General features: G+C 38.6%; 1 protein-coding gene across 2 annotated transcripts in view; it reads left to right on the top strand.

The window, feature by feature from the left end:
* The window catches only part of LPP (LIM domain containing preferred translocation partner in lipoma), a gene marked incomplete at both ends in the record, with an annotated part of 409,233 nt that overhangs the window by 240,848 nt on the left and 141,535 nt on the right, over nucleotides 1-26,850 (top strand). For both annotated transcript variants that reach the window (XM_084231570.1, XM_084231569.1), the window contains one exon: nucleotides 19,390-19,516. In XM_084231570.1, coding sequence (XP_084087696.1) covers nucleotides 19,390-19,516 — 127 coding nt within the window. The remainder of the gene's footprint in view (nucleotides 1-19,389; nucleotides 19,517-26,850) is intronic.

Genomic DNA, 26,850 nt, shown 5'->3' with positions numbered 1-26,850 from the left:
CCATTTTCCAAATTATGAGGGACCCTGTTGTTTGATTCCAACTACCTCCTGTTACAGATGTGCAAACTGGGTGATGCCCAATAGCTCACACCATGATAAGACAGGTCTCTTGCCTCCTTGTCTGTGCACCTTGGTCTTCTCTAGCATGGGTTCCAGGATGGAAGTCCTAACCTTGAAGTGTGTTCAGCTTTCTTCTTGACTCTTATTTCTTAACCAAAACCCTGAATATCCCCATGCATTCCTAGCTAATCTGATATCTTATTTTCAAAGATGACTAATGTTTCTTCACTCTGAAAACATGGTTCTTACCTTAACTGCCCTAAGCTCCATTGCAGAAGAACCTTGACCTTTGATGAGAGTCATTGCATACCAAATTAGACTTAATTTCCCCTAAGTACTTAGGAGGAGAAAAACAATAATGTATATGATGGGCATTTGGCCTATACCCATATCCTTTAGGAGGTGAATTTGGCATAACTCATATTCTGATTTAAAGAAAAATGTTTTGTTCTGATGTCATTTGTCTAATTAATAGTTAAAAAAAAAGATTGAATTTTTCCTATGCAGTGTCATCCAGCCTATTGTATTTTGGAATTAGAACACCAAAATCAATTGTCTAGTTATTTGGAAAGCACCTAATGGACTAATCTAACCTTGGTGTTCACAGGCATATTATATTACCCATGCCCCACATATAGCACAGGCGTATGCTTTATCATATCTGTTTATTCATTCATTGAATATTTAGTGTGTGCCATCTGTATGCCAGGGTGACTGGAGACTAGAAAGGTGATGCACAGGGCTGTGGAAGGGAATGAGTCATGGAAGTTAAGGCTAACTCCAAAGCAGAGAGGGCAAAAAGCAGGACTCCAAAGGCAGAACTCCAAAGCAGAGAGGGCAAAAAGCAGCCAGCAGAGGTTTTTGAGACCTGTGTGTGTGTGTGTATGTGTGTATGTATATATATATACACACACATACATACATACAAACATATGTATGTATGTGTATATATATATTTTTTCAAGAAGAAAAACACCTGATTATTGTTTATTCAATAAATGCCAATTGAATATCTTCTGCATGATAAGCGCCATACTTGGTACTGAAGATACAAGAAAGCATACAAAATGGTCCTTGCCCTCAAGGAGCTCACAGTCTATTGAGTTGCCTTTCTGATTTTCCCACTAGATTATGAGCTCCTGGAGGGCAGGGACTGTTGTTCAACTGAAAAAAAAAAAAAGTGCAAATTTCAAAGTTAAGCCTGAATTACTATCCCTGTCCCACTAGTCTTACAAGAGTTAACTGTTCTGTACATCAGAGTCAATAATGTCTGCCTCACTGAGGATTGGAAAGATTAAATGAGAAGAATGGGCCCTGCCGGATCTGGCAGGAGTTCTATGGATCTGATACCTTCCGTGTCACAGTGGTCCATGTTTAGTACCGTCGTGCTCCTTGCTGGTTGTAGAGCCTCTACTCAGGGTTGGCAGTGTCTCTCCTGAGTTCAGTCAGTGATCAAGTCTCTTGCTCCAGGCTGTGAACTATAGCCAGGGTCATGCTGGATTCTAGAGGTTCGGCCCTGAATCCCAGGCATGCACCTTACAACCGTCAGAAGCAAAGTCAAAGAAAATGAAATTTCTACTCTGGCCAACATGCTGTTTCACCAAGGGCAACAAATCTTGGCAGAAGAAGTCAATTTATTTGTGCTTCTGTAATCGTATTTGCAAGTGAGGGAGTCCTATCAGTGGCTTGAAGAGGAGGTGTTGGCTGACACTAGCTTTGTTTGATGTTTTATTGTTCTCAGAACATCTTCACAATTCATTATCTCACCGGTTCTTAATAAATTCTCTCTGTGGTCCTCATGGTGGGAACTAATCATCTTCACTATATCCATTGACTCACTCAGGAGGGATTGAGACCCACAGAAGTGAAATGACTTGCCCAAAGCCACACAGCAACTTGTGCTATCTGTAGGAGATTTGTTGCTATGTCAGAGAAACTGTAATGACAACATTATTGCTTTTTGTCAGGTTTGCACATGATAGTATATCAGGATATCTGAATATCTGAGTTCACGTCCTTTTTGCTCAGTGAACTTAAAAAATCCAGAATGAGGTTCAAAGATTGCTGTGCTATTCTCTCCTATGAAATCACTGTGTCTCCCCTCCCACTTTGATCACAAGGTAAACCTGTTCAATTGTAGGACATGTCTTCTGCTCAACATATTATTGACTTTACATTTGACAAACACTGAAGGATTTGCACATGTTTTCAAGGGTACTCATCTTCCAAGCTCTCTCATGAAGTGCAAGTAGAACCTGACTAGTCTGGGATAGGCACGTGGGATAGGCAGAAAGATTATGGGACATACACCAGCTCACACATCACTAATGTGAGGCCGCTCTGAAATTAAGTTCTAGTCCCTCTGGCTTTCGAATCCAGTGTTTGTTACAGTACTTGACATTCCAGTCTCCATCTGACCTCCGTGCCGTTTGCTCTGGGGTAGTAGGCTTTTCTGTTGGAGTTCAGGGCTTGGTAGACCTAAACCTGTTAAATGCTAAGTTTGTAGTGGTGATGTAGCATGAAGTACCTTTTGAAGTGAAAAATATGTTGCTTCAAAAGGACCACTCCACTTATATAAATCAAAATTTCCATTTATTTCTCAATTTTACCTCTAATTTTTCTAATGTTCTGAAAAAATGTTTCCAGTTCCTTTAATCTACAAGTTGGAAGTGAGAGGTTGGCCTAATTTCTATGTTCCCTTTGAGCACAAGCAATAACACATTTTAAAGGATGATAAATAGCAGTGTAAAATATAGATGGATTCTATAAATACTCCCGAAACCTTTGTAGTCAAACCAGGTAGAGTGAGAGAATAGTCAAGGCATTCTATTCTCCTTCCATATCCGATTGCCTCTTCTAGAGGGAATTTGATGATTAAGAACACAAATTCTAGAGTCAGGTGGACCTGGGTTCGAGTCTCATTTCTTCCTATACTTCCTGCAAGCTGTTTGGCAACCTACTTAAATTTCCTGGACCTGTTTCCTCATTTGTACATGGATGTTTAACAATGAATAGGTAATTTGTGGAACATTCTTTTTATACCATGTCTGCACATTTTAAATAGGCAATAATGGTTACCTTTGTCACTATTTTTATCTTCATCTAAAACCCTTTCCTTTATCCGTAGGATACTTCTTTCCATGTCTTTTCCTGAAGAGGAAATACCATTAACTACCTACATTTAATGCACATTGAAACTTCTGTGCCATGGAATACTTTGCATTTCTAATCTTTCCCTTACCTTTGTCATCAGAGTCCTGAACACCTTGTGCCTGCTCAGTCAATATGATTTGGATCAACAAATTTTGATTTTCATCTATAAGAGCAACATAAAACCTAGTCAAAAGTTTAGAATGTAGAGAAGAGAAAATAAATACCAACAACATGATATGTGTAACAACACACACAGGCTGGCAGATTAGGTCATGGATTGGAAGTCATGTTTGAATCCTGCCATACCTCGATCACTGTGTTTGCAACTTCAGCTTCTTCGTGATGGAACAAGTGCTGTTAAGTGTAACTACCGAAATAGGAGGTTAGGAGTGTGTGGCTCATTTGAAACCTTTAAAATAAATCCTAGCTTAACCAATATCAGCTGTGGTGATGAGAAAGAGGATGAAAAACAAGAGGATGGGGATGATTTAGGTGTTCCTTTTATACATGTTGCTATTCAAAAATTCTTTGAGTAACTTTATTTTTCCTGCACCGTTTGTTTGTTTCAAGAAAAATGTACATAAAGAGATTAGAGGATATACCCATTTAGAAGAAGCAAAACCAGAGAGGTGAAATGACTCTCCTGATAGCACCCAGCAAGTTTATGGCAAAGAGGAACTAGAACTCATAACAACCAGGCTGCCCTGTCCTTGTTTTCTTAACTCCTACTTGCTACCTGACATGGTAGGTTTATTTACAGAGACAGTAAAGTACATTGAGTTTTTTCGGTCTGGTTTTTATGACAGCACTGGCTTTGTGTGATAGTGCTTCATCTCACTGGGACAGAAATGCCTAAGGAGCAAGTTCCTGGTGACTTATAGCCATGATTTTATATGAAGATAGCACAGAACTTCATGGAACCTGCAAAAGCAAGCAAACAAACAAAAGCAGCTTTCATGGTGAGGCTTAGCCCTTATGTGTAAGTGTAGCCATGCGACAAAATCTCAGGCCCTGCTATTTCTCTGCCCTGGCCTTCCTCTAAGTGTTGACTTGTTAGTATCAGGATTCATCACAGTCACTTGGATGCTCATTTTCTTCACCCTCTCATTGTCCTGGTTGTAGACCAGCGACTGAAAGCATACATTTCAGTGGCAAGTGGTTGCCTAAGTCTGTAACAGCTGACCTGTTGTGCAGGGTCTTGGGCTGATCTGTAGAAATCTTCCCCCAGGCAACCTCAGTGCAGGGTTGACTGTAGCAGCAGACACTTGCTTTACTTTCACTAAAATATAACTGACATTTTCATGCACAGCACAATGAAGAAAACAAAAAGGAACAAAGTGGCATAAGAACTAGAGGTCAGTTACATGTGTTTTTACCTGAAAGGTCAACTTGACCTTTCAAAGCTAACTGGTCAACCTGGACTCTCCTGTGTAATTCTTCAGTTTTTCACCTGGAATGCCATGCTTGGTACATCTCTGAATGTCTAAATTCCATCTTTGTTCAAGATCTTAATTAAAATATCACCCTTTCTTGTGAGAGTCCTTTTATTCCCCAACCTCAGCTGCCTTCTTTTACTCTGCGTTCTACTAGTAATGCTTAAATATTTTACTTTGGATTAATAGCTATTTCTATATATGTAATATTGTCTATTATATCTCCAAGAGCCCAGGAACCATGTCTCAACTATTTCTTTAGCACTAGCTCTTACTAGGTAGGCACTAACACATTTAGTAGGTAAATGTACTTTAAATAATTGTATCATTTGCAGTCCTCTCAGTTATATTTAGTTTTTGTGCTATAGAAACTTGCTAGGTTTCATCTCGCATGTGAAACAATGTGATGCTTAAAGTACTGGATGTACTATAACATAGTTACTTGATCTTCACCAAAAGACTATGCATTTAAGGGCCTCCCTGGTGGCACAGTAGGTTAAATGCAGTGCTGTGAAGCTGTCCACAACCTCTGCAGCATGGGTTTGATTCCTGGCCAGCCAGGAAGATACCCACATGGCATGGCAGACCTCTCCTGTCTCACCTACTGCTCCCCTCAGCAGTGTTTTTGGTTGTCTACCTGTTCTGCTTCCTGCTCTGTCTCTGGTGAATTCTCTCACCCTCCCGCACCTCTGGTCTGTACCCCAGTTCTTGTATAAATAAATAAATCTTTTTAAAAAAAAAAAGCATTGGAGGCTGAGTTCATAATATTATGTGTTGTCATGTGGGTGGAGGCACTGCTAAGTGACCTGAGTCAATCATGGCACTGAACTTCTTGATTAGAAAATGAGTAAAGCCAGTAATAGCTTGCTTCCTACTATTACCCAGGATATTTAGATAATAGACTTGGTGAAGAACATGATTTTTTTTATGGTTTTCATGGTGGTATTATAATAATAAACACTGTTGTCTGTGATAATTATGTCAAACCTGTTTCATTCTGATTAACATGACACTTTAGACCCTGCACTTCCAGGTCTTAATCTCTAGTTACTAAACCTGAGGGGGCAATTTCTAAATCAATGTGGTTGACTCCTAATCCTAACTCCTTCCTATACCAGCTCTGTGACCTCCAGCAAGTTATTTAGGTATTTTGTACCTCAATTTTCTAATCTGTAAGATATCGAAAATACATATCTCTTTGGATCAGGTATCATTTAAATAAATGATGCTTGTATATGGTAGTGATTCCATATATGCCAGTTATTATTGTAATCTCCAAACATTGAGCCCCAATCAAGAAAATTCTCACCACAGATTTTTTTTTCTTCTGAAAGGCATGTTGTTAGGATATAGTGGTTAAGTAGAGAGAAGAAGTTGGAGTCAGCATAGTTAGGACTCTGGACTCACCTGTGACAACAGGCAGTGCATGGGGCTTCACAGCACTGAGAAAACACCTTGTGTTCATCGAGGAAAAGGAGGGTTGTATGCCAGAACCAGCCCTGCCCAACAGAATCCTCTCTGGACCACATCTGTCTGTGCCAGCTGTTGTCAGTCTGTGTAGGCTCACCGAAAATAACAGCAATGATTTTCCCTTTACAGCAACTTCCATCTCGAGATCTCAGAATGCTGCCTAAATGTAGATTAGGGCTCCCAAAATGTTTGCCAAGAATGTGCATGCTTTATAGGGTGTCAAGAATGCATCACTGTTCTGAGTGAATCTTTCATGGTAGAAAGAAGACTAAACTAGTTTCTAAGTAGAACTGCTTTCCTGATGTGAGTTTTTTGTTTGATTCTCCCACTCATTTTCCATATAACCTTGGACAAATCAGTTCTTCTCCCTGACACTGTTTTTTCATTATAAAGGAAGGTATTCAGGGGCCTCCCTGGTGGGGCAGGGGTTAAAGTCTCAGTGCTGTCAAGCTGACACCAGCCACTGCTGCATGAGTTCGATGCCCCTGCATCTCTGGCCTACATGCCAGTTCTTATATGAATAAATAAATAAAAATAATTCTTTTTTAAAAAGGAAGTTATTCATCTATGATTAAATGATCACCCATGGATCTCTGTTTCGGAAAGCCTCAGACAGGCAGGAAATCAGAGTTACCTCTGAAATAGGCTACTGTTTGGCACACTTGGAAAGACACATGTTCTTATAGAAAAGAATATTTTCTTGGTATTTTATTCATGGTTAGACCATAAGCCACAGGAAAAAAAAAATATTTCTTTGGTCATTGGAAAATCACATTATCCTTTATCTTTTGTATATAAAAGCCTATTAGTATCTTTTATGTGATTTTTCCTTTGTCTATGTGTTACAATGCTATTTATCATTTCCTTTTACTATTTTCACATTTTCCTATTTTTTCACTGTTTTCTTTTTATGATTTTAAGATTTAACATGAACTCTTTAGCTTACTTCAGAGATCAATAGTCTTTTGAAGAGCAGTTCTATGTCTTTTGCTGACTCATAAGTAATGACATCAAAATGGCCGTGTCTCTGTCTTGTACTCATTCTACCCACATCAGAACCACCCGGGGCACTTATTATATTTTGGCTACCATCTTTCTACACAGAGGAAGTACATCATAAGATGTAGTGTTTGTCCCTTAGAAAGTTTCCTCTCAAAGTCTAGACTTTGTAATACATGATCAAAGTTCTCTAAACATAAGTAGATCGGGCATAAAGTCCCTTCTGAATAAATACAGATAGGTTGAGAAACAGAGACAGTTTATGTGGTAGCTACACATGTTATTTCTGGAGTTCAAAAATCTCATGTTCCCTTTTCTTGTCAATGTCATCTGTGGACCTTGGTTTTCTCATTTGTAAAATTAGGATGGTAACCACCTTGTGCTATGGTGATTACATGAGCTAATTAATGTGAAATATTTTCAACATTGTCTGGTCTGCTAAACACTCAGTATGCCTTATCTTCAGCCTCATAAATTATGTCAATAAATACATAAACTGAGCATGCTTTTCAGAGTTTGTGAACAGAAATATTCCTTGAATAAAAATACTATAATTTGAATTATGATTGATGACCAACTAAAAATACTAATTGCTACTGGTCTTCAGATTCAGTATCAAAGCTTAGACTTTTTCTTCCTCTGCTGTTTTGCTAATGAATGACACTGAGTATTCACCTCATTTACCTTCCTGCCACAGTTGAAAGACATCTGTAGCTCAGATTTGACAGACTGTGAACATTCAATACAAATCATGAGCCCTTATAATATATTAGTATATGTCATGTATCACTGTAGATGTTACAGTGGCTCTAAATGGACACATCCCTTCTCCCAGTCCACTTTCAACACCATTTACAGATGAAGAAGCTAATGCTAACAAATTTAAAAAAAAAAAAAAAAAAAAAAAAAAAAGCTCGTGAAATGTTATACAGAGTAAGTGGTATAACTTAGTATGTGAACCACCTTTTTCTGCTTCCGAAGCCCACACTTTCTCCATTACACCACAATCAATGTTTCCGAAAGTTAAAAGGGGCCACATTGGTCTCCAACCTCTGGTATAATTAGCATCATGCTTTAATCAGTGAGGTTGACTATCTTGATTAACCTTTATGATAGATCATGCAAGTTTCATATTTCTAAATGAATACATAGAGGCAGCTGTAAAATAGTGGAAAAACACTGAGCTTGGATCAGAAGATTCATGTTTAGCTCCTGGCTCTGCTACTTACTAAGGGTGTGATTTTGGCGAAGTCACTTAACATAGTCACTTAACAAAACCACTAACTTGATTTGTTTCTTTATAAAACACACACACACACACTCACACTGTTCCTTTGGAAAGTGTTAAATGAAGTCTAGTGTTTGCCCTGGGGTTCCTTGTTGCTTGTAAATAGCCGAGAAATGTGAAAGCCTTTTTCTTTTTCCTTCAAATTCTAATTCAAGCCCCTTATCCTCTTGGCAAGCTTTTGGCATGTTCCAGTCCTCTGTGGGCCCTTCTCTCTGAATTCATATCTCTATTGACATCTCGCATGATATTTATACAGTAGAGGATGTACTCTTTGAGGATGATGATAATTTCTTATTAAGTTCAGCCAGTTAATGATTTCCATAAACTATAGCATTTCAATCACAAGGTAAATTCCATTGACCACCCCCCCCCCCAACCCGTGGTTTAGGCAACTAATACTTAGTAAAAGGAAGCATCCTGCCCTAGGTCACACAATCATAAGTAGTGGATGTGGAATTTGATCCCTAGCGGGTGGTCCCTAGAGACTGTACTCTAACAAATCTGAGCCATACCGATTACCATCAATTCTCAATGTTTAGCTTTGTTCTTTTATTCCTCCCCTGTGTGCCTTGCTTTCCTGACTGGATTACCAATTCCTTGAACTAGATGTATCTCACTTATCTTTATGACTGCCTTAATGCCTAATCACTAGTGTCTGTGGGTAATTTAATGTAGATCTCACCAGAGACTACAGTTTTCAATACTTCTTGGAATCCTGAAACAAAGAACTTCTGAGTTCTTCAGCTTCTTTGTCTCTGGCCAGAAGTTAATCTTCCCACCATGTTGAGTTACTTTGATTTGATTTTCACAGGTCAAACAAAAAGCCTTTCCTCTGTTATTTTCACTGAGACACTTTGCCTGCTTCCCTGCCAAGGCCCAGAAATCCAATGTGATCGTTATGTCTGTCAAAGGGTGGACTTGTTTTCCACGGGTGTCAATGTATTTGAACAAAACACATGCCCTTTTTTTGCATCCCGGTTGCCTTGGATTGCTGAACAGGAACCTTTCTGACTCAAATGAAAACTACCTTGTGTTAGGTGAACTATGGGGAGTTAACCATTTGTTTGCCAGTGTGCATTTCCCACGAAAAACTCAAAAACAGAAATTTACCTCAGCCATGGAAAGTGATATGCCAAGCATCATATTTGCATATTAAAACCGAAAACATATTTGCATGTTATTTCAGTGTCTTGTGTCACGTTCAGGCATCTGTCAAGCCCACTAGATAGAAACAGATTGTACAGTAGGAAAGTGTTTCTGTGCATATCAGACTGAAAATCTAGGTACCTTCATTTTTTTTCCAACAAATTATCCCCACTATAGGTTCTCTGTTCTCTTCTGGCTCTGTATCTGAAGATATATTAAAATAACCCTGAAATCTCATGTTTTATAAAGTGTATGTTTTTAAGTGTCACCCATTTTATACTATATTGTACTGAGATAATTCAAAAACTATAAAGAAAAAAAATAGTCCAACCATCCTGACCTCAGCTTTAAGCATGCGCTATACTTCCTTTTAGTATCTGTTTTTTATACCTGCAGACACACACAGTAGCACTCTTGCATATATACTACACATAATTATTATGTATTATCTAAGTAACTTACTGTTTTTGAACATGATAAAATCTTTAACGTGATAAAGTTCTTACTGTAGAGCAAAAATTATGACATGATCTATGTATCTAGCAATAAGGAATTCATAAAACCCCACATTGAACACAGTGAATTTAAACCAGTTAGGTCTAGGGCCTCCCCGGTGGCGCAGGGGGTTGAGCACAGCGCTGTGAAGCTGTCCGCAGCCTCCACAGTACGGGTTTGATTCCCAGCAGGCCAGGGAGGTTTCCACATGGTGCAGCAGACCTCTTCTGTCTCACCCTATGCTTCTCCTGAGCAGTGTATTTCAGTCAGTCTCATTGTTCTCTTCCCCGCTCTGTCTCTGGTGAATCCACTCACCCTCCCACACCTCTGGCCTGTACCCCAGTTCTTGTATAAAAATAAATAAAAATCTTTTTTTTTTAAGATATATTTATTCATTTATATAAGCACTGTGTACAATCAGTAGTGCGGGAGGGTGAGAGAATTCACCAGAGCCAGAGCGGGGAACAGAACAGGCAGATGGACGAAACACACTGCTGAGGGGAGCAGCAGGCGCTGCAGGAGAGGTCTGCGCACCGTGTGGGACCCCCGCCAGTGTCTGGGGATCGAACCGGCACTGCAGAGGCTGTGGGCAGCTTCGCAGCCCAGCACTCAACCGCTGCGCCACCAGGGGAGGCCCAAAATCTTTTTTTTTAAAGATTTATTTATTTATACAAATACGGGGTACAGTCAGAATCTCAGGAGGGTGCGAGAATTCACCAGAGCCAGAGTGGGGAACAGAACAGGCAGAAGGACCGAAGTACACCGCTGAGGGGATGAGTGGGCGCAGCAAGAGAGGTCTGCGTGCCATGTGGGAACCTCGCTGGCGTCCAGGGATCGAACCGGCGCTACAGAAGCTGTGGGCAGCTTCGCAGCCCAGCACTCAACCACTGTGCCACCAGGGGAGGCCCATAAATAAAAATCTTTAAAAAAAAAAAAAAAAAAAAAAAACAGGTCAGAACTCTGGTCAAAGAATCACTAATATGTCTCTTTGATGTACATTTTTGTATGTGCAGCTTTTGTTGAGGATAGTTTTTCCACAGGAAAATGCATAGGAACCAGAGCTCTTTGGTAAAACCTTCTTCCCAATGTTGGAGACACTAGTCCTTTGCGTTCTTCCAAAAAAATCACATGAAGATGAAATGTCTTCTCAGGGAAGTCATTGTCAGCCACTCAGGGAACAGAGGAAAGACTAAAGGTCTACTTTTAGTCTGAAAACACAACTTTTAACAACAGTTTTTCACACTCAGCAAATTTTGATATTGACTCTTTTTTGAGGTAAAACCTACCATTGGAAATAATGTCATGTGGTTGTCTTGCCTTTGCTAGATCAAATCTCTGTGTAGAATAAGTATCAAATCTAATTAATGGTGATATATGCAGATAGCTTTTAGCTGTAGCATTTTGGAAATAATTTATTTTAGTCTCTTATAGAACAATGAAAGGTGTTATGTAAGAGCAGGGCAAGTGGAATGAGATCTTATCGCCCCTCCCCCCCCAACTGACTTTCTCCTTTAAGAAGTTTCCACTTAGGGCCTCCCTGGTGGTGCAGGCAATTGAGCACAGCACTGTGAAGCTGTCTGAAGCCTCTGTAGTGCCAGTTCGATCACCACCGGCCAAGCAGATACCCACATGGTGAGGCAGACCTCTCCTGTCTCCCCTTCTGCTCCCCTCAGCAGTGTATTTCGGTTAGTCTGCCTGTTCTGGTCCCCTTACTGTCTCTGGTGAATCCTCTCACCCGCCTGCATATTTGGCCTATACCCCAGTTCTTTTATGCATAAATAAAATAAATAAATCTTAAAAAAAAAAGAAGATTCCACTTAGAATATAGAGGGAGGAATCAGTGAAATGAGAACAAGTCAGGTTAACAAAAGATTCTGACCTAACTTCTCGATACTTCTTGCCTACCAGGTACTAAGAGCATCAAAGGTTGTGCCTCTTCTGCCTGGAGCTTATCTGGGAAGGAAAGCATAAGGGAGACTGTTTTGCTCTGAAGAGCCAAATATGAGCCCTGCTTTATTATTTATTTTTTGGTGCCAAAGGCTAAAATGTAGAAAGACTGACAATCCGAAGAACCAGCAAAGCATATAGTCACCAAATGTCATGAATTTTCAAGATTTATTGTTAAAAGAACTCAAAGTAATTACATCTCTTGTTAAAACAATTAATGTGAAATTCAGGTATACTACACTGAAGTACTTTATCAGCAAAGAAGAAAGTGGAGATTTACTGGAAAGATATTATTACTCTGCAAACATTCCACTTCCAAGAAGAAAAGCATCTTTGTTAGCAGTTTGTAAGCTGCCCCTCCTGGTAATTACAACTGCTATTTATTTCATGCTTAATATTTTACAAAGCTTCTTCATATGAGTTAGATAGTACTGTTTTCCAGTTTATAGATGAAATAATCAATAAGAAAGAAGGAAACCTACAGGGAACAAAAATGATGCCTTAGACATTAGGCCTGAGAACAAGCAGGCTATAAACCCAGGCACTGCAGACTCTACCATTGCATGTGGAGCCTGAGAATGGTGGGCAGTGAGAGACCACTTTCCCTTAGCTTGTCCTACATCTCCCTACCACCATGGTGTGCAGAGCCCAAGAGCCCTGTCGTGGGGGCCCAGCTCTTTCCCCTGGCAGCAGGAACATATGGCAACTCCAGCCTCCTGCAAGTAGCATCTTCAGTTCTTATCTATAACTCTGAATGCAGCCTATGAAAGATGATTTTAGAGATATTGATGCATGGTATGAGAAAGATGCTATCATAAATCAACCTCTTAAAAGTTGACTAACTAGAATGATTTTCAAAACTAGACTCGAGCCTTTAAATTTAACATTTCTGGATCTTCTTTGTTCTCTTACCACTCATTCTCCAAGAAAATGGAACTTAGGAATAAAGGTCCAAGAACATGCCTTAATTCCTATGAAGCTATGAAGAATGTCCATTCATGGGTTTGCAAATATTCACAGGCAATTTGCCTCTCCACTTCCTGCTCTGTGTCCCTTTGTTTTTAAACTGAAGCAGAGAGGGTGTCCAGCAAACCATCTGCTGTTGGCCTCAATGGGTGCTCCATCCAGACACTGAGGATATGCTATGATAATTCAGTGAGAGTCGGAAAGGAGAAGCAGCCTCAGGAAATTGTAAACTGCAAACTTGACACTGTTAAAAGGGGGTGGGGAGGACAAAAATATCAGAAATATATTTTTTTCTGGCAGGCTTTCAGCTCCAAAATGGGGCTAATTCTACCTTTTGAAAGAAGATAATTTCAATGTTTCTTTTTTCAAGAACACGTAATTGAAGTTATTTTCCCTCTGAGAGAAGGAACCTCTTGTACATCATTACAAATGGACAAGAAAAATGAGCAGCTCTGGTACCCAGAGTGATAGAGTATTCATTATCATGTAATCTCTCTGAATATCTTGGCTGCCTTTTCCCGGTGTTTTATCTGCCTGGGCTGTGCTTTTCTGGTAAGGTTCAGATTTGTACCAAGTTGAAGTTATCTACACTATGTAACTAGAAAATCGGTGGCAGGTACTCAAGGGATGAAAATGACCCCCACTGTGGTCAACATCAGAGTAACTTGATGATGAATAGCAGAGAGGCCTTTGGCAATATGGATCCTTAGAGTATATATTTAGTTAACTTGCTGGTAACAAAGATGTCAGGTGGTATTTCCTGTGAGTCTTCTCTGTGTATACCTTCATGCAGGCTGTTTACCGTGCTTTTTTTTTTCCCCTCTTTGGAAGGAATAAAGGAATTCTCCCTTTCCCCTCAAGGAGAGGTGGTGGTAAGAGATGGTAGTTCATCTTTGCATGGTCTTGAGTCCATTCTCCCCATGGAGTGAAAGTTAAGTAGGCTGCAGAAACCCTGTGACCTGCTGCTGCTTACTCAGATTCAGAATGCTGAATGAAGTTCTAGTTTGTTGCAGGGGATGCTGACAAGTGGCATAAATCCTTCTGTAAGTGGAAATCTCTGTAATAATGAGGTTTCTACTTAACTCAGTGTTTCTGTTTTTAATGACAACAAAGTATCCATAAATATGAATATCTGTGATTTCACTATAAAATCTGAAGTGAGCTTGTACCCTGCATGTTACAGACACAAAAGTGATAGAATAGAATCTTGGCATTTTTGGAAACTTCATTTTTGCATGAAGATACTGAGGCTCAGGGAGTAGATTTGAGTTGCTCAAAATTACTGGGCAAGTTCAAAGCAGAGCTAAGATTAGAAAGAAAAATAGGTATTCTGTTCTTATGGGTCCCTGTGTATCAATAAGAATATATAAAACATTTCAAATACCAGCAAGTGTTATATTAATATGATGATATTGTTACTTGTGTTAGGCTTAATCTGGCAGAATTTTCTTTCTTACCAAAGTTTTGTTCACAAAAACTGCCCTTGTTTTTGCATGGTCTTACCACAACTTTTACCAGGGTCTGGATCCATATTTGCCTGTAGTTTTCCTATTAAGTCTTCCCTGGGAGGATAATCAGGTGGTCCCTAGCAGGAAACAATAGCTTGGCAGGGAAGAATCAGTTGCAGACATTTGGACATTTTCTCATTTCTGACTTTTTTTTTTGTGTAAGGAAAAAAGATACATATTCTTTTTATAACTCGTATAAAACTTCATTGTAGAAAAAGGAAACTTATAAAGAATATAAACCACTTTCCCAATACTTTCAACGATTAACCTTTGGACATATTTCCTTCCCATTGCCCCTTCTGTAACAAATGAGACAGGTTCAACCTGATCAGAGCTTGGCTCTCCACAGGGCAAACAGTTGACCCTGTTCCTAGGCCACATCTCACTGCAGAGAGACTGGGAAATGTGGCTTAGTTGTGTGCTCAGAAGGAAGAGATTTGGTGAGCAATTAGTAGTCTCTGCTTTTGTTTATGAATTGCTGGCATAGAATTAGAGAGGATAGAGCTGGCCTTCCTGCTGCCTCAGTTTGTATTCAAAGGGGAGCAAAGATTATGCCCAAACAATAAGTTGTGTTAATTCCCTGAGGGTTCACCCTATAACTAGCAGCAGGAACTATCAGGTTTTCTTTAATTATTGTTGATTTAAATTATAATAGTCAAGGCCTCCTGGTGGCACAGGGGTTAAAGTCTCAGAGCTATCAAACTATGGCCAGTCACTGCTACAGCACGAGTTCAATCCCCAACAAGGGAGCTAACCCACATGGCACAGCAAACCTCTCCTATCTTGCCTGCTGCTCCTGTCAGGATGTGTATTTCAATAGATCTGCCTGTTCTGCTCCTCACTCTGTCTCTGGTGAATTCTCTCAACCCCTGCCTGAACCTCTGGCCAATACCCCAGTTCCTGTATGCATAAATAAATAAATAAATAAATCTTAAAAAAAATAAATTAAGTAAATTAAAACAGTCAGTTCCATTCATTTTTCACATATCTTTCTAGTACTTTTTCTATGAAAAGAAAATATGTGAAATAAAGCATGGAATTTGAAGTCAGGTGACCCCAAGTTTTGGACTCAAGTTCTTCATAATTGCTGACCTGGGGTGGGTGGGGATATAAATCATTTTCCCAGCTTCATCTATAATTTTGTCACCTGCACTGGAATAATATCTCTCTCAAGACACGGGTGATCCAAAGTCCCTTTGTTATTGTGCTTTGTACTTAAGCTCTATACAGAATGAGATGTAAGCCGTATCTTTTTTAATTTTCCCAACGTCAGTGAAGTAGCATATGCAGGCCTGTTTTTAGAAGGAAATCTGAAATAATGAAAGTTCACAAGCTCCTAAAGATCCCAAGTTAGTGTCATAGTTAAATCTGTCTCCATACTTAAAGCCAGCACCATGTGATGGAGGTCCCATTACTAACTTAGACAACAAAAAATATTATGCTCTTAACTCCCCATCTCATTTCGGTCTCACAACTCTCTCATTTACCCTCCACCCACAGATAACTTTGTATATATGATTAGCTCACTCCTCTGATGAAAATCCCCAATCAGTTTCTATTGCCTGGGTTTTTAGATATGTTCCCTACAGTCTGTGAACTTCCTGAAGCTGTAAGAAAATTGCAGGTTCATTTTTATGGACTTCATTCTCTTCTAATAGGGAGTTTAATGCATGAGTTTTTCAGAGCTGTTCCTGGTTTCACACAACGCCTATAGCCTTCTCTATAGCAGAGAAGCCTTAAGCCCCTCAGTCTGGCATGACAGCTCATTAGCCTACCCTTCTTATCTCTGGCCTCTCCTGTCTTAAACAGCAAGACACTTGCAGTTGTACACATACACACCAGACTGCTTCTCACTTATGGCCTGCTGCTGCCCTCACAGTCCCCAACTTGACCTGGGACAGAGGTCTAATCCAGTGCCAGGGTTTTGTTAGCATTCAGAATATCTTTATGATTTGAATTTACCACATTTTAACAAGTTATACTTCAAAGACTATAGATAGAAGTAGACTTATATGATAGAAATAAATATAAACTTAGAATGTGAAAGCCTTCCCAGGTTCCAAACTCAGAGATAATCCCCTTTCACACTTGAGAACTTTCAGCCTTTTCCTTATCTGTATGTAGATCTGTGGATAATAAAATTATTTTTACTTTGCAAAAATGGAAACATCATTTAAAATACCCTATAGCCAGATCTGTCCATTTGATAATATGGCTGGGTCATCTTTTCATACTTATATATGTAGATTTATTGTATACACTCTTAAAGTCTCCATTGCGTGTTATTGCCTGTTTAGGCAACCCCATATCAACGGATGGATAGACAAGTCGTTACTTTTTGTTTCTTAAATATGCATCCTATGACCAGCATTGGTCATTTAATTTTATGTTCTTATTATAAGTACTTCTTTATAGTTTTTTGAAAGTAGTACTATCTGTGCAACTTAAATTTAATAATAATAGCATAGATTCCCACCAGTACACTGTGCTTTTTATCCTTAATCATTTGTGCTTACTTCTATACACTCATTATACGCCAATCCTCTCAAAGGCAAAGACTTTGTCTAATATATCTATGTCACACTCTCTGATGCTTGCAGAGGGTATACAAAATTGATGCTGTATAATGAGCAGATAAACTAATCAGGAAACGAGTAAGTGAGTGATTCAATAGCTCCTTTATCCCTCACTCCACTAGGGCAGGTGTTTGTAGTTTATAGAGACCCTAAGCTTAACATTTAATGTTCATTGAATTATGAACCTAGAATGGTATCTTGTCTTGACTTTATCATATCTAGCCTTTCCATGATCTTTTTTGAGTAAATCTCCTGATCTCACAATGAATAGGTTGAGATAATGATTCTTCATATCCCAGGATGCTGCTCTATTTTTTTGTCCCTCTCACCTGCCACAAGCCATGGTTTATTTGCTGCTTTCTGATCTTCAATCTAAACTTTCTAGCAAGGAAATAAAATCCCAGGGGTAAGATTAGTGACCAACATAACAGATTCCTGCCTTTTTCAGCCTTCTGCATATCTTTACTATAACTTACTATGCATTCTTTTAATCTAAAAATGGAAGATAATCATGTGAAAATGCCAAATACATACCAGCAACAATGTCACATCTATTTATAAGGCATTTCATGCCTTAGACATCATCACATAAAAAAATAACACTCATCTTGAAGTTGTAAGTAAGAATGAAACATTTGTACTTTATAGGATTTCACATCAAAGATTTGTTTAGTATAGTGAAGATAATCACTGAATGCATATGCAGTTTATTGTACTGATTCTTGTAAACTATTCATAGAAGAAGAAACTCTTGGTCAATGAATTTATGAATATATAAACATCAAGAATGAGGATTGCCATTCTCATTTCTGCCCATTAGCCATGGTGGATACCATCATCATTTCTCAACCTTTTATAACAGAGTGGCTAGTTTGATAATGATTGAAGATGTTTGGCAGTAGTCAAAGTTATAATATAGGGAACAGAAAATATTGGGTTGTGTTGTCAGAAAAGTCATGATGCTTGAAAAACAGAAAAGATACATCATGACTTTCTGACAACCCCATATAATAAATCCCCTTTTATTTACCATGCACAAAGAAGTCATCTGGCCTTTCTTCCTCTACATACTTGGGATTTTTGGTTAATCAACTCCAGTGCTCTTTCACCTAACAATTCTCTCCCTGTGGTGCTATAATTATGGCTTATCTACATATTTAAGCACCAGCCCAATGTCAACTCAACTGACTAACTTTCCCCATTCCATATCTGGCTGTATATAGTGCTGGGAGAAAAAAGGACTCAACATCTTTAACTGAAACACATAGTCTTGCACTTTCTCAACCCCTCTACCAAATCAGATCTTTTATTTCATTTCTTATCTCAAATGGTATACATGGCCCAGAAATGCAAGAGTTCTTTATGCCAACTACTATCAGCTAGTATGTTTCTGCCCCTTTGGCTGAATAATCCTAGCCTGGGCTGCTGCCTCTCCCTTAGAATTCTTTCTCTCAGACTGTTAGAGGGAAAAGGATGTCCTAAAGCTAATTTCATACAGGCTTTGTGGACTCCACCACCCACTCCAGACCAAAGCCAAAAGATACTGGGAACTCCAAATCCCATCACCACCAAAGGGAAGGTGGCTGGGACCTGAGGGTGAGGTTAAGCAGCCAGGTTTGGTATAAAGCCAGACACATGGGCTTTGGAGATCCCCCATTTTGGCTCTCTGCCAGCTAGCAGCCATTCGGCCATCTCTGAGAGTGCCTTTGGGTTTCCAGGTCAGCGGATCGGGTAGGACGCATTAAAGACTTTATTTCCCTATTTTCTCCCTGAGTTGTACATTTCCTTAATTCCCTTTCCCTTGTAAATAAGCCTTTTATTAACCTTTTGTGTGTGCCTATAGTGGAGTATTAATAAGTCCCTTTTAAGCACGTGGGTGAGGACCCACAGCCAGGCAACCCGTTTTGATATCGGGGTTGTTCCGTGACAAGACTACAGGAGAGGTCACTTCTATACTCTGATTGCACCCTTTCTGCCATTGTTTTACCTTTAATTATTAATGTGCCTACCTCTCTCACTTGACTGTAAGTTCCAGAAGGAGGAAAGCTCAATTTATTCATCTTTTAATAAATATACATCTTATACATGATTGCTTAGCAATTGTTAAGTGAAATGGAGTCCCACTGTGATAAATATGGATTTCCAAAGCCTGCTAGATGACTCATCATAAGGCAAGGGAATAAAGTAATGTGTTCAAGGTCAGACACGGAATAACTAATAAAACTGATTCTAAAATCATGGTCTCCTATCAGCCAAGTCTTGTTCTTTTTCCTCTACAGTGTAAACACTGATTGTCTGAGTTGATGTCTAGATTGCACTTAAGGATCTGTGTGTTTTCTGCCTTTCAGGGTGGACAAACAGGATCAATGGGACCTCCAGCTGCCCCCCCTTCATTCCGCCCTGAAGATGAGCTTGAACATCTGACCAAAAAGATGTTGTATGACATGGAAAATCCACCTGCTGATGAATATTTTGGTGAGTAGGTTCTGGAGCTGACTTCTCAAGTAAATGTCCTGTTCTATCTTCCTTCACTGATAATTAGGAGTATTATCAAGTGCAGTGGTAAAGGATTTGACTCAGGATGCATTAGAGTTGGTATGTATGCTCAGACTGAGCACTTCTGGGAACTAAATTGTGAAACTGATATAAATGTGGTATCTGTTTAACATGTACGGAAACCTCAGCAGTACCAAGCAGTTTCTTGAGATACAAATTTGATTTTAAAACTTAACTTTTGACAATTTATTAACATTTTATCAAGCAGAAAAATAGGGTTTTTGCATGTATGTGTTCAGATTTCTCACTGGGACTAAATATTCATGAGCACACCTTGGAATTGAGTATAGTCTAAACTGCTGTCTCAATTCTTTCCCTCAGTTCAGGAAAAGTTGTTCCTTTTGTGTTTTTTCAAACCTCTCCTCTCCTCAAATCTGTGAATAATAATGAGCAAATTAACCCATCTTGTCCATAAGTATAATGTGAATTTATGAATTTTATGACAATTGTAATTTGCTAGGGATACATAACCAGTCCTTGGGACAGAATAATTAATAAATCACATAAATAATAACCAGTCTAAGTAAATTGATGAGGCATGAGAGGTTTAGGTCAAATGTTCATCAGGAATGGTTTATTGAAGAATTGGTGACACTTGACCCTGGACCCTTTAAGTAGGGCCTCTCAAATCTTCTGTAATAAAAGGCTGTCTCCTCCTCAGTCTGTTAGAGACCAGTTTGTTGACATAGTACAATATAAAGCAACTACTAAAAAGTGAAATTTAAGAATACAAAATGGAAGACCAAGTCTCATCATTTCTAAATTTCACAGTGATAAATTATTCTGTTAAATTGCTGTAATATCTTCAAAATACTGTTTCTATACTTGTCTCTCTGCAGGGTGATAAGCATTCCTTAGTCAGACATCCATCTGAGAACTATGCTTTGAGTAACAGACATATGGAGAATAGACATTGTATCAGGGGGTTGTTGAAGGCAAAGGCTCAGAGGTGGAAATTGCACAGAGCTTTTACTTTTTCCTTTTTTTTCAAATCTTCCCACTTGGGAGTATGATAACACTGGTCCAAAATCACAATGAAGATGGACCTGCAGGTATTAGAGTATAAAACAGCTTGGCATTTATTTGTATGCAGGTGGCTGTGTAGCTTTCTTGAAGGCACAATAGTGGGAATACAGAGGTCTGGTTCTGGTCCCTTCTCTGCTTTGCACTGGCTGAGCAATACTAGGGTATTTTCTCTCAGCCTGAACCTCATTTCCCATCAAAAGCATAAAGTAAATGTCCTAGCATTTCTCTCAGTTTTAGTAAGTTCACTATAGAAAAATCATTAATCCATGAAGTATAATGATTAAGCTAAAAACTAGGCATAAATTGGTGGAGATAAACACAAATACATAAATAGTAAAAGAAAAAGTCACTAGTTATATTAAAGTATGTATGCCATGCTTTTCTCAGTAATGAGGGAGAAAAGTTAATATAGAGTGTAAGATAAACTTGTAAAAATTCAAAACATGATAATAGTGAAAAATATGGTCTCTATTAACATATTTTAAAAATTAAAAGCTAACATGGCAAGTATATGTGCTTCAAATATCACAACAACATAGTACATAGCTATAAAGAAAAGTGAGCATAGGGAATGATTGTGCTAATGAGTACATGTTAAGCACTCTGGGAAACATATAAATTAAATATTATTTTTGCCTTCAAGAGCTGTTTTTAGCTCTACTACTTACAGCTTAGACTTTAACCAGTTACTTACCCTCTGTAAAACTTCATTTTTTTTGTTTTATCTATAATATGGAAATAATAGCTAGCTCATACTGTTATTGTGAGCATTGAATAAAATATTTATAGGAAGCACTTAGCCAACTTCTTGGCATGTAGAATATGCTCAATAATCAAAGTTACCCCATTCTCCTGAGGGTTGCAATTTATTTCAGAAAACAAGACATACTCATTAGAAATCCATTAATAATACTTGATTTAAATTTAAGTTCCTAGCAAAAATAGAACATATGTCACCAACCGGTAAGTAATCATTGCCAGATGAGGATTACTAGCCATGAGACAGAATTTGGAATAACAACTAACCTTTATTGAGAGCTTAAAAATGGCAGTACTGTTTTATGCACTTTGTAGAAATTAAAAATTTCATCCTTACAGAAATAAATGTGAAATAAATATTATTATTTCCAGAGTAGGAAATTCAGGCATAGAAATGTAAACTAATGTGTCCAATGTCAACAGCTAGTAAGTTGCAGGACTGGATTAGAATTCAGGCTCCAGGTCTATACATTTTTCTTCAACTCTCAGATCTTGTTCCACAGCTTTACTGAGGTATAAGAGGTATACAAAAACCTTCACCTAATTAATATATATAATTTGGTGGGTTTAGACTTCTATAAATACTTGTTTTACCATTATCATGCTAAGATAGTAAACATATCCATCACCTCCAAAAGTTGAGATTGGATATTTTGGGAAGGTTTGTGGAGGTGATAATGAGATGAAAAACTAGAGATGGGTGAATGAACAAAATGTGAACCAAGACCAGGATTATTCAAGGAAAATTTATGTGTGAAAACATTTATCAATTGTCTGTTATGTACCAACTACTGTCTAAGGTGTTGGAGGCATATGGAGACAGGCAGACATGGGTCTTACCTTTAAAGGTGCTTATAGTCTAACGGGGAATGTGGATGGAGTTATGGTGTTTAGTCATAACACAGACAGAAAGTGACGAGTGACTTAATTAAAGTTCAGCAAGTCTCTTTGAGACTTCAGAAAAAGATGAGAGACAGTTCCAGGCAGGGACAGAAACATGTTTATGAAGTAGTTAGCCTTTGAGTAAATCTTTAAAAGTAAGCTAACAGAGACATGGCAGTGGGAAGACAGTAGAGAAGGGAGGTCATTTGTAATGAGGTGAATTTTAATATAACATGGAATGGAAATCATTTGAGTGAAACACCCATTTTGAAAGGAACAAATATTGGGAAATAAGGTTGGAGAAGTAGGTCGAGACTAACCGGAACTAGGGCTCTTAATGTCTGATTAAAGGCTAAGGACTTTATCTTACATAATGAGTCTTTGTGCATTGAAACTGAATGCTATGAGAACCGTTCCATCCATAGTGATCACAAATGTGACTCCATAGTCAGAATACCATACTTTAAATGCCAAATCTACTTACTAGGTAAAAGCAGGAAGCAAAGGACAACAGAACTATCCTTTACTAACCCATTCTTTAAATATTTCTTAAGTATATTCTCCATGCCTGCCACTGTGCTGGGTGTTAGTGACACCCAGGTGCAGAGGTTGTGCCGTCATGGAACTTCCAAGTTCCTGAGAAGGACAGGAGAGAGGCATTGATGTAAGAGATGTCAGTGCAGATATCAACATTGTGTCAGGTCTACCTGAGGTGTGATGTGAGCATAAAAGACACAATGAGTAAGTCGGCCTGAAAGTGAGGGGAAGACTATATATCAGTGAGTTTGTATCTAGATTAGATTCTCTAACAGAATTGTACCTTATTTCCATTCTGGACTGGAAATGGCATTGCCAAATACAACCTTAAAAGAATGTCTGTTGCATTACTATCCTCATCACCTACTCTCTTTTTCCATCAATTTGCCCAAAATGTTGGAATTTTCTTTGGCACTATAGCTGATTTGCTGAGGTACAGTAAGTGCTTTAATGTCAAAGAGCTCCTGTTAAATGAGAGAGACAGAGAGTGAGGACACAAAATACAGATAAATGCAGCCAATGGAGCAGGTTCCACTGTGGTCATATTCCTTTCTTTCCATGCAGTCCTTTCTTCTTTTTCTCTTAAATGATTCACACATGTATTTAATATTTTGTTGTTGTTATGAAACTGTTCTCAGCATTTTTAACAATTTTTCTTTATAATTAAAGAAATGTAATTATAGTAAGCCTAAAAGTATTGGGAGAGATGTGAAAAGATCACCTCAGAGATGAATTAAGTACAAAGGAGAAAATATCTCCTTACAATGGAGGTATCTGATGGAAACCTCCTTAATACAAGTGATGAATTTTAACATCACCAATAATGGGAGAAGCTGACGGATGAACTGATGTGGTAGGAGGTACACAGCATCACCTAAGTAATTGTCTTGCTAAAACATTTAAACTGACTCAACCTTTAAGAAATAGGCAAATCCAGATGTTCTAACATTCTTCAAGGTTTCATCCTGAACATTTCAAAAATGTCAATGTCCATGGGCTCCCCTGGCGCAGCAGTTGAGCGCTAGGTTGCGAAGCTGCCCGCAGCCTCTGCAGCGCCGGTTTGATCCCCGGCTGCTCCCCGGCCATGGAGGAGAGTCCCACATGGCGCGCAGACCTCTCCTGCCGCCCGCTGCTCCCCTCAGCAGTGTACTTCGGTCCTTCTGCCTGTTCTCCCCACTCTGGCTCTGGTGAATTCTCTCACCCTCCCGCGTGTCTGACTGTACCCAGTGCTTGTATAAATAAATAAAAATAAATCTTAAAAAAAAATTATCTCCCTTTAAAAAAAAAAAGTCAATGTCCTAAGAGACAATTCAAATTAAGGAGACATGCCATTCAAATGCAAAGGATGAATCTTGATTGGATTCTGAATCCAGAGGATAAAAATCTATATAGTATTTGGAGCAGGGTTAGAGAAATTTGAATATGAAAACTTTATTAAATAATGCATCAATGTTAATTTCTTGAATATAGCAAGAGCATTGTAGTTATGTTGAACAATATCCCAGCAACATGTTAAAGTATTTTGGGTAGAAATTTCATCATGTCTACAACTTTTAAATAAGATGGATAGATGGATGGATGGATGGATGGATGGATGGATGGATGGATGGATGGATGGATGGATGGGCAAATAGATATTTGCCTGATTGTGCACTAAAGAATCTTTTTCCCTTCTAAAATAATGACCTTCAAGTGAGACATCATTCAGAGCTATAATTCTTTTATCCTAGACTTCAATGTTACTGGCAATATATTTTTAGCTATCATTAACTCCTAAGTTAACTGATGTTACACTAACCATAGGCTTTTTGTCATGGCTATGTTACATACTTCAGAAAGACAGCATATCTAGTAACTTCCTGTCAACTGTGGTAGCTAAATGTAGCCCTTTTGTTGACCTTGAGAGAAGGCAGAAATCACTAATAGCTACAGCTCATCTTGTTTTCTCATCTTGTTTTCCCTCCTTGATAAAATATTTCAAGCAGGAACCTTCAAGTGAATCACAGCTGGGTCATTTTTTTTTTTTTAATGATCTCTTCCAAAGTGGTGCTACATTGAGTGTAGCACCATGCCATCCTCCTATATTTTCATCAAAAATTGTGTTGCTTTATAGTATGAAGTAAATACCCCAAAGGATGAAGCATAAAACACCAGTTGGGTAAGTATTTTTAAAGGGAATATAAAGTCTTTCCATTGGATAATGGTGCTGTTGAGTGGTCAAATACAAAACAAACAAACAAAAACTACTACCCAATGCAATGAAGAAACTTTTTTTTTAAAGATTTATTTATTTTTGTGCAAGAACTGGGGTACAGGCCAGATGCGCAGGAGGCTGAGAGGATTCACCAGAGACAGAGCGGGAAACAGAACAGGCAGACTGAAGAAATACACTGCTTAGGGGAGCAAAGGGCAAGACAGAGGTCTGTCAGAGGTCTGACAGAGGTCTGCTTCTCCATGTGGGATTCTCGCCGGCCAGCCAGCTGCAATCTAACCAGCGCTGCAGAGGCTTCGGACAGCTTCACGGTGCGGCGCTCAACCGCCTGCGCCACCAGGGAAGCCCTGCAATGAAGAAACTTAAGAAAGTTAAAAAAGTAGGGAAAAAACCTCACCAAATTCAGTTAACAAAGCAACTTGCCTTCTATCCAACTCACCTGCCACATGACTGCATACCTTGTCTCACCTGTTTGCATCTTGGTACAACTTGTTCCCCTGGGCAAGAGAAAGCTATATTTATACTAGAGGAAACTCTCAGATTCAGGGGTAGACAAATAAGATCAAGGGGAGATAGATTATATATGCCATTATAATTTAGGGTAAACTTCAGAATTTAAAATAGGAGAGAGTGAATTTAAAAAAATTTAATAGCTATTAAAATGAATGGAGAAAGGTATCATCGCTGGAAAGATATCAAAGCTGGGAGGTTTATAGGGCTAGTGGTCAGCATTGGAGTTTATATTTCAGTTAGTTTTTTTTGGGGGGGGTATATAAGGGATAGTTAAGTTTGTATTCTGAATAGCCTTGAGATATATCTCTTTGAATTTATTCAAGAGTTTTACATGTAACACCTAGTCTCTTAAGTTGTTGATTCCATGCATTACAAAAGAAAAAGCACATTTGTATGTGAGAGGGTCCACATATCTTTGCCTATGACCATGGCCAGAGTCTTTCCGAAGTAATGGTTTCTGGGTGTGAAGACTCTTAAGCCACAGACAACACCATTGGGATATAGACTATCTGGAAATGGATGTTGCAGTGTATCTGAGGAAGCATGGAAAATATTTACCAGTTTATTTTTATGCAGGAAGCTGTAATTATCTTGGCATTGTTTACATGGTGTTGTTTTATTCCTTCTTTTTAAAAAACTGAAGTGTGTGAGTCTTAAAATTATTCCATGAGCTATTTGAAGAATCCCTGTTTTCAAATCAGCATTAGGTAAGTTCTCTTCAGAGAACTTGTCATTCTTCTGAGAATATTTTGTTTATCTGTGAGTATCTTTAGTGAAGTATATTGAGAAATTTTGCATAAACCCAGAGGTTTGTTGTAGGAAAACTAGGCTTTACTGTGTCAAAGGACAGTTGTTCAGAAGTGGAAAATTAAAAAAAAAAAGTGTGGCCCTAATGCACAGTCCACCTAATATGTGTGCTATTGATAAAACCAGCTCACTAGACTTGGTGCTATATGTTTTTCATTGTGAGCAAATCGGAGCCCCAGTGAATGTTCATGAGTGCCCCCCAAAATGGGGATGATAGTCAATTTTTTTCCTAGGCTTATAAAAATAATCAGTAAGTAAGCGTGTATAGAGGATTTGAACTTATTTGCTTGGGAAACAGGAAACTGCTATTTAAAGTAGAGTGGAAGATATGAAGAAAAGAAAACCTAGAGCCCTCATGCTATTGGAGGAATCCCATGTAGAATCAGCATCAAAGTGAATATTTGTGATAGCAAAGGTAGCAAGAAAGGCAAGTAAAGGGAAGCTAGCATACCCCATTTAGTATAATGAATAACTTTTTTTTTTTTTCAGAGAATCAAGTTCTTGGAAGAGTCTAAAT

This window comes from Talpa europaea (genome assembly GCF_964194135.1).
Source record: "Talpa europaea genome assembly, chromosome: 4".
Taxonomy (NCBI): domain Eukaryota; kingdom Metazoa; phylum Chordata; class Mammalia; order Eulipotyphla; family Talpidae; genus Talpa; species Talpa europaea.
The sequence above is the reverse complement of the archived record's forward strand: the minus strand, read 5'-3'. Positions and strand labels throughout refer to the sequence as shown.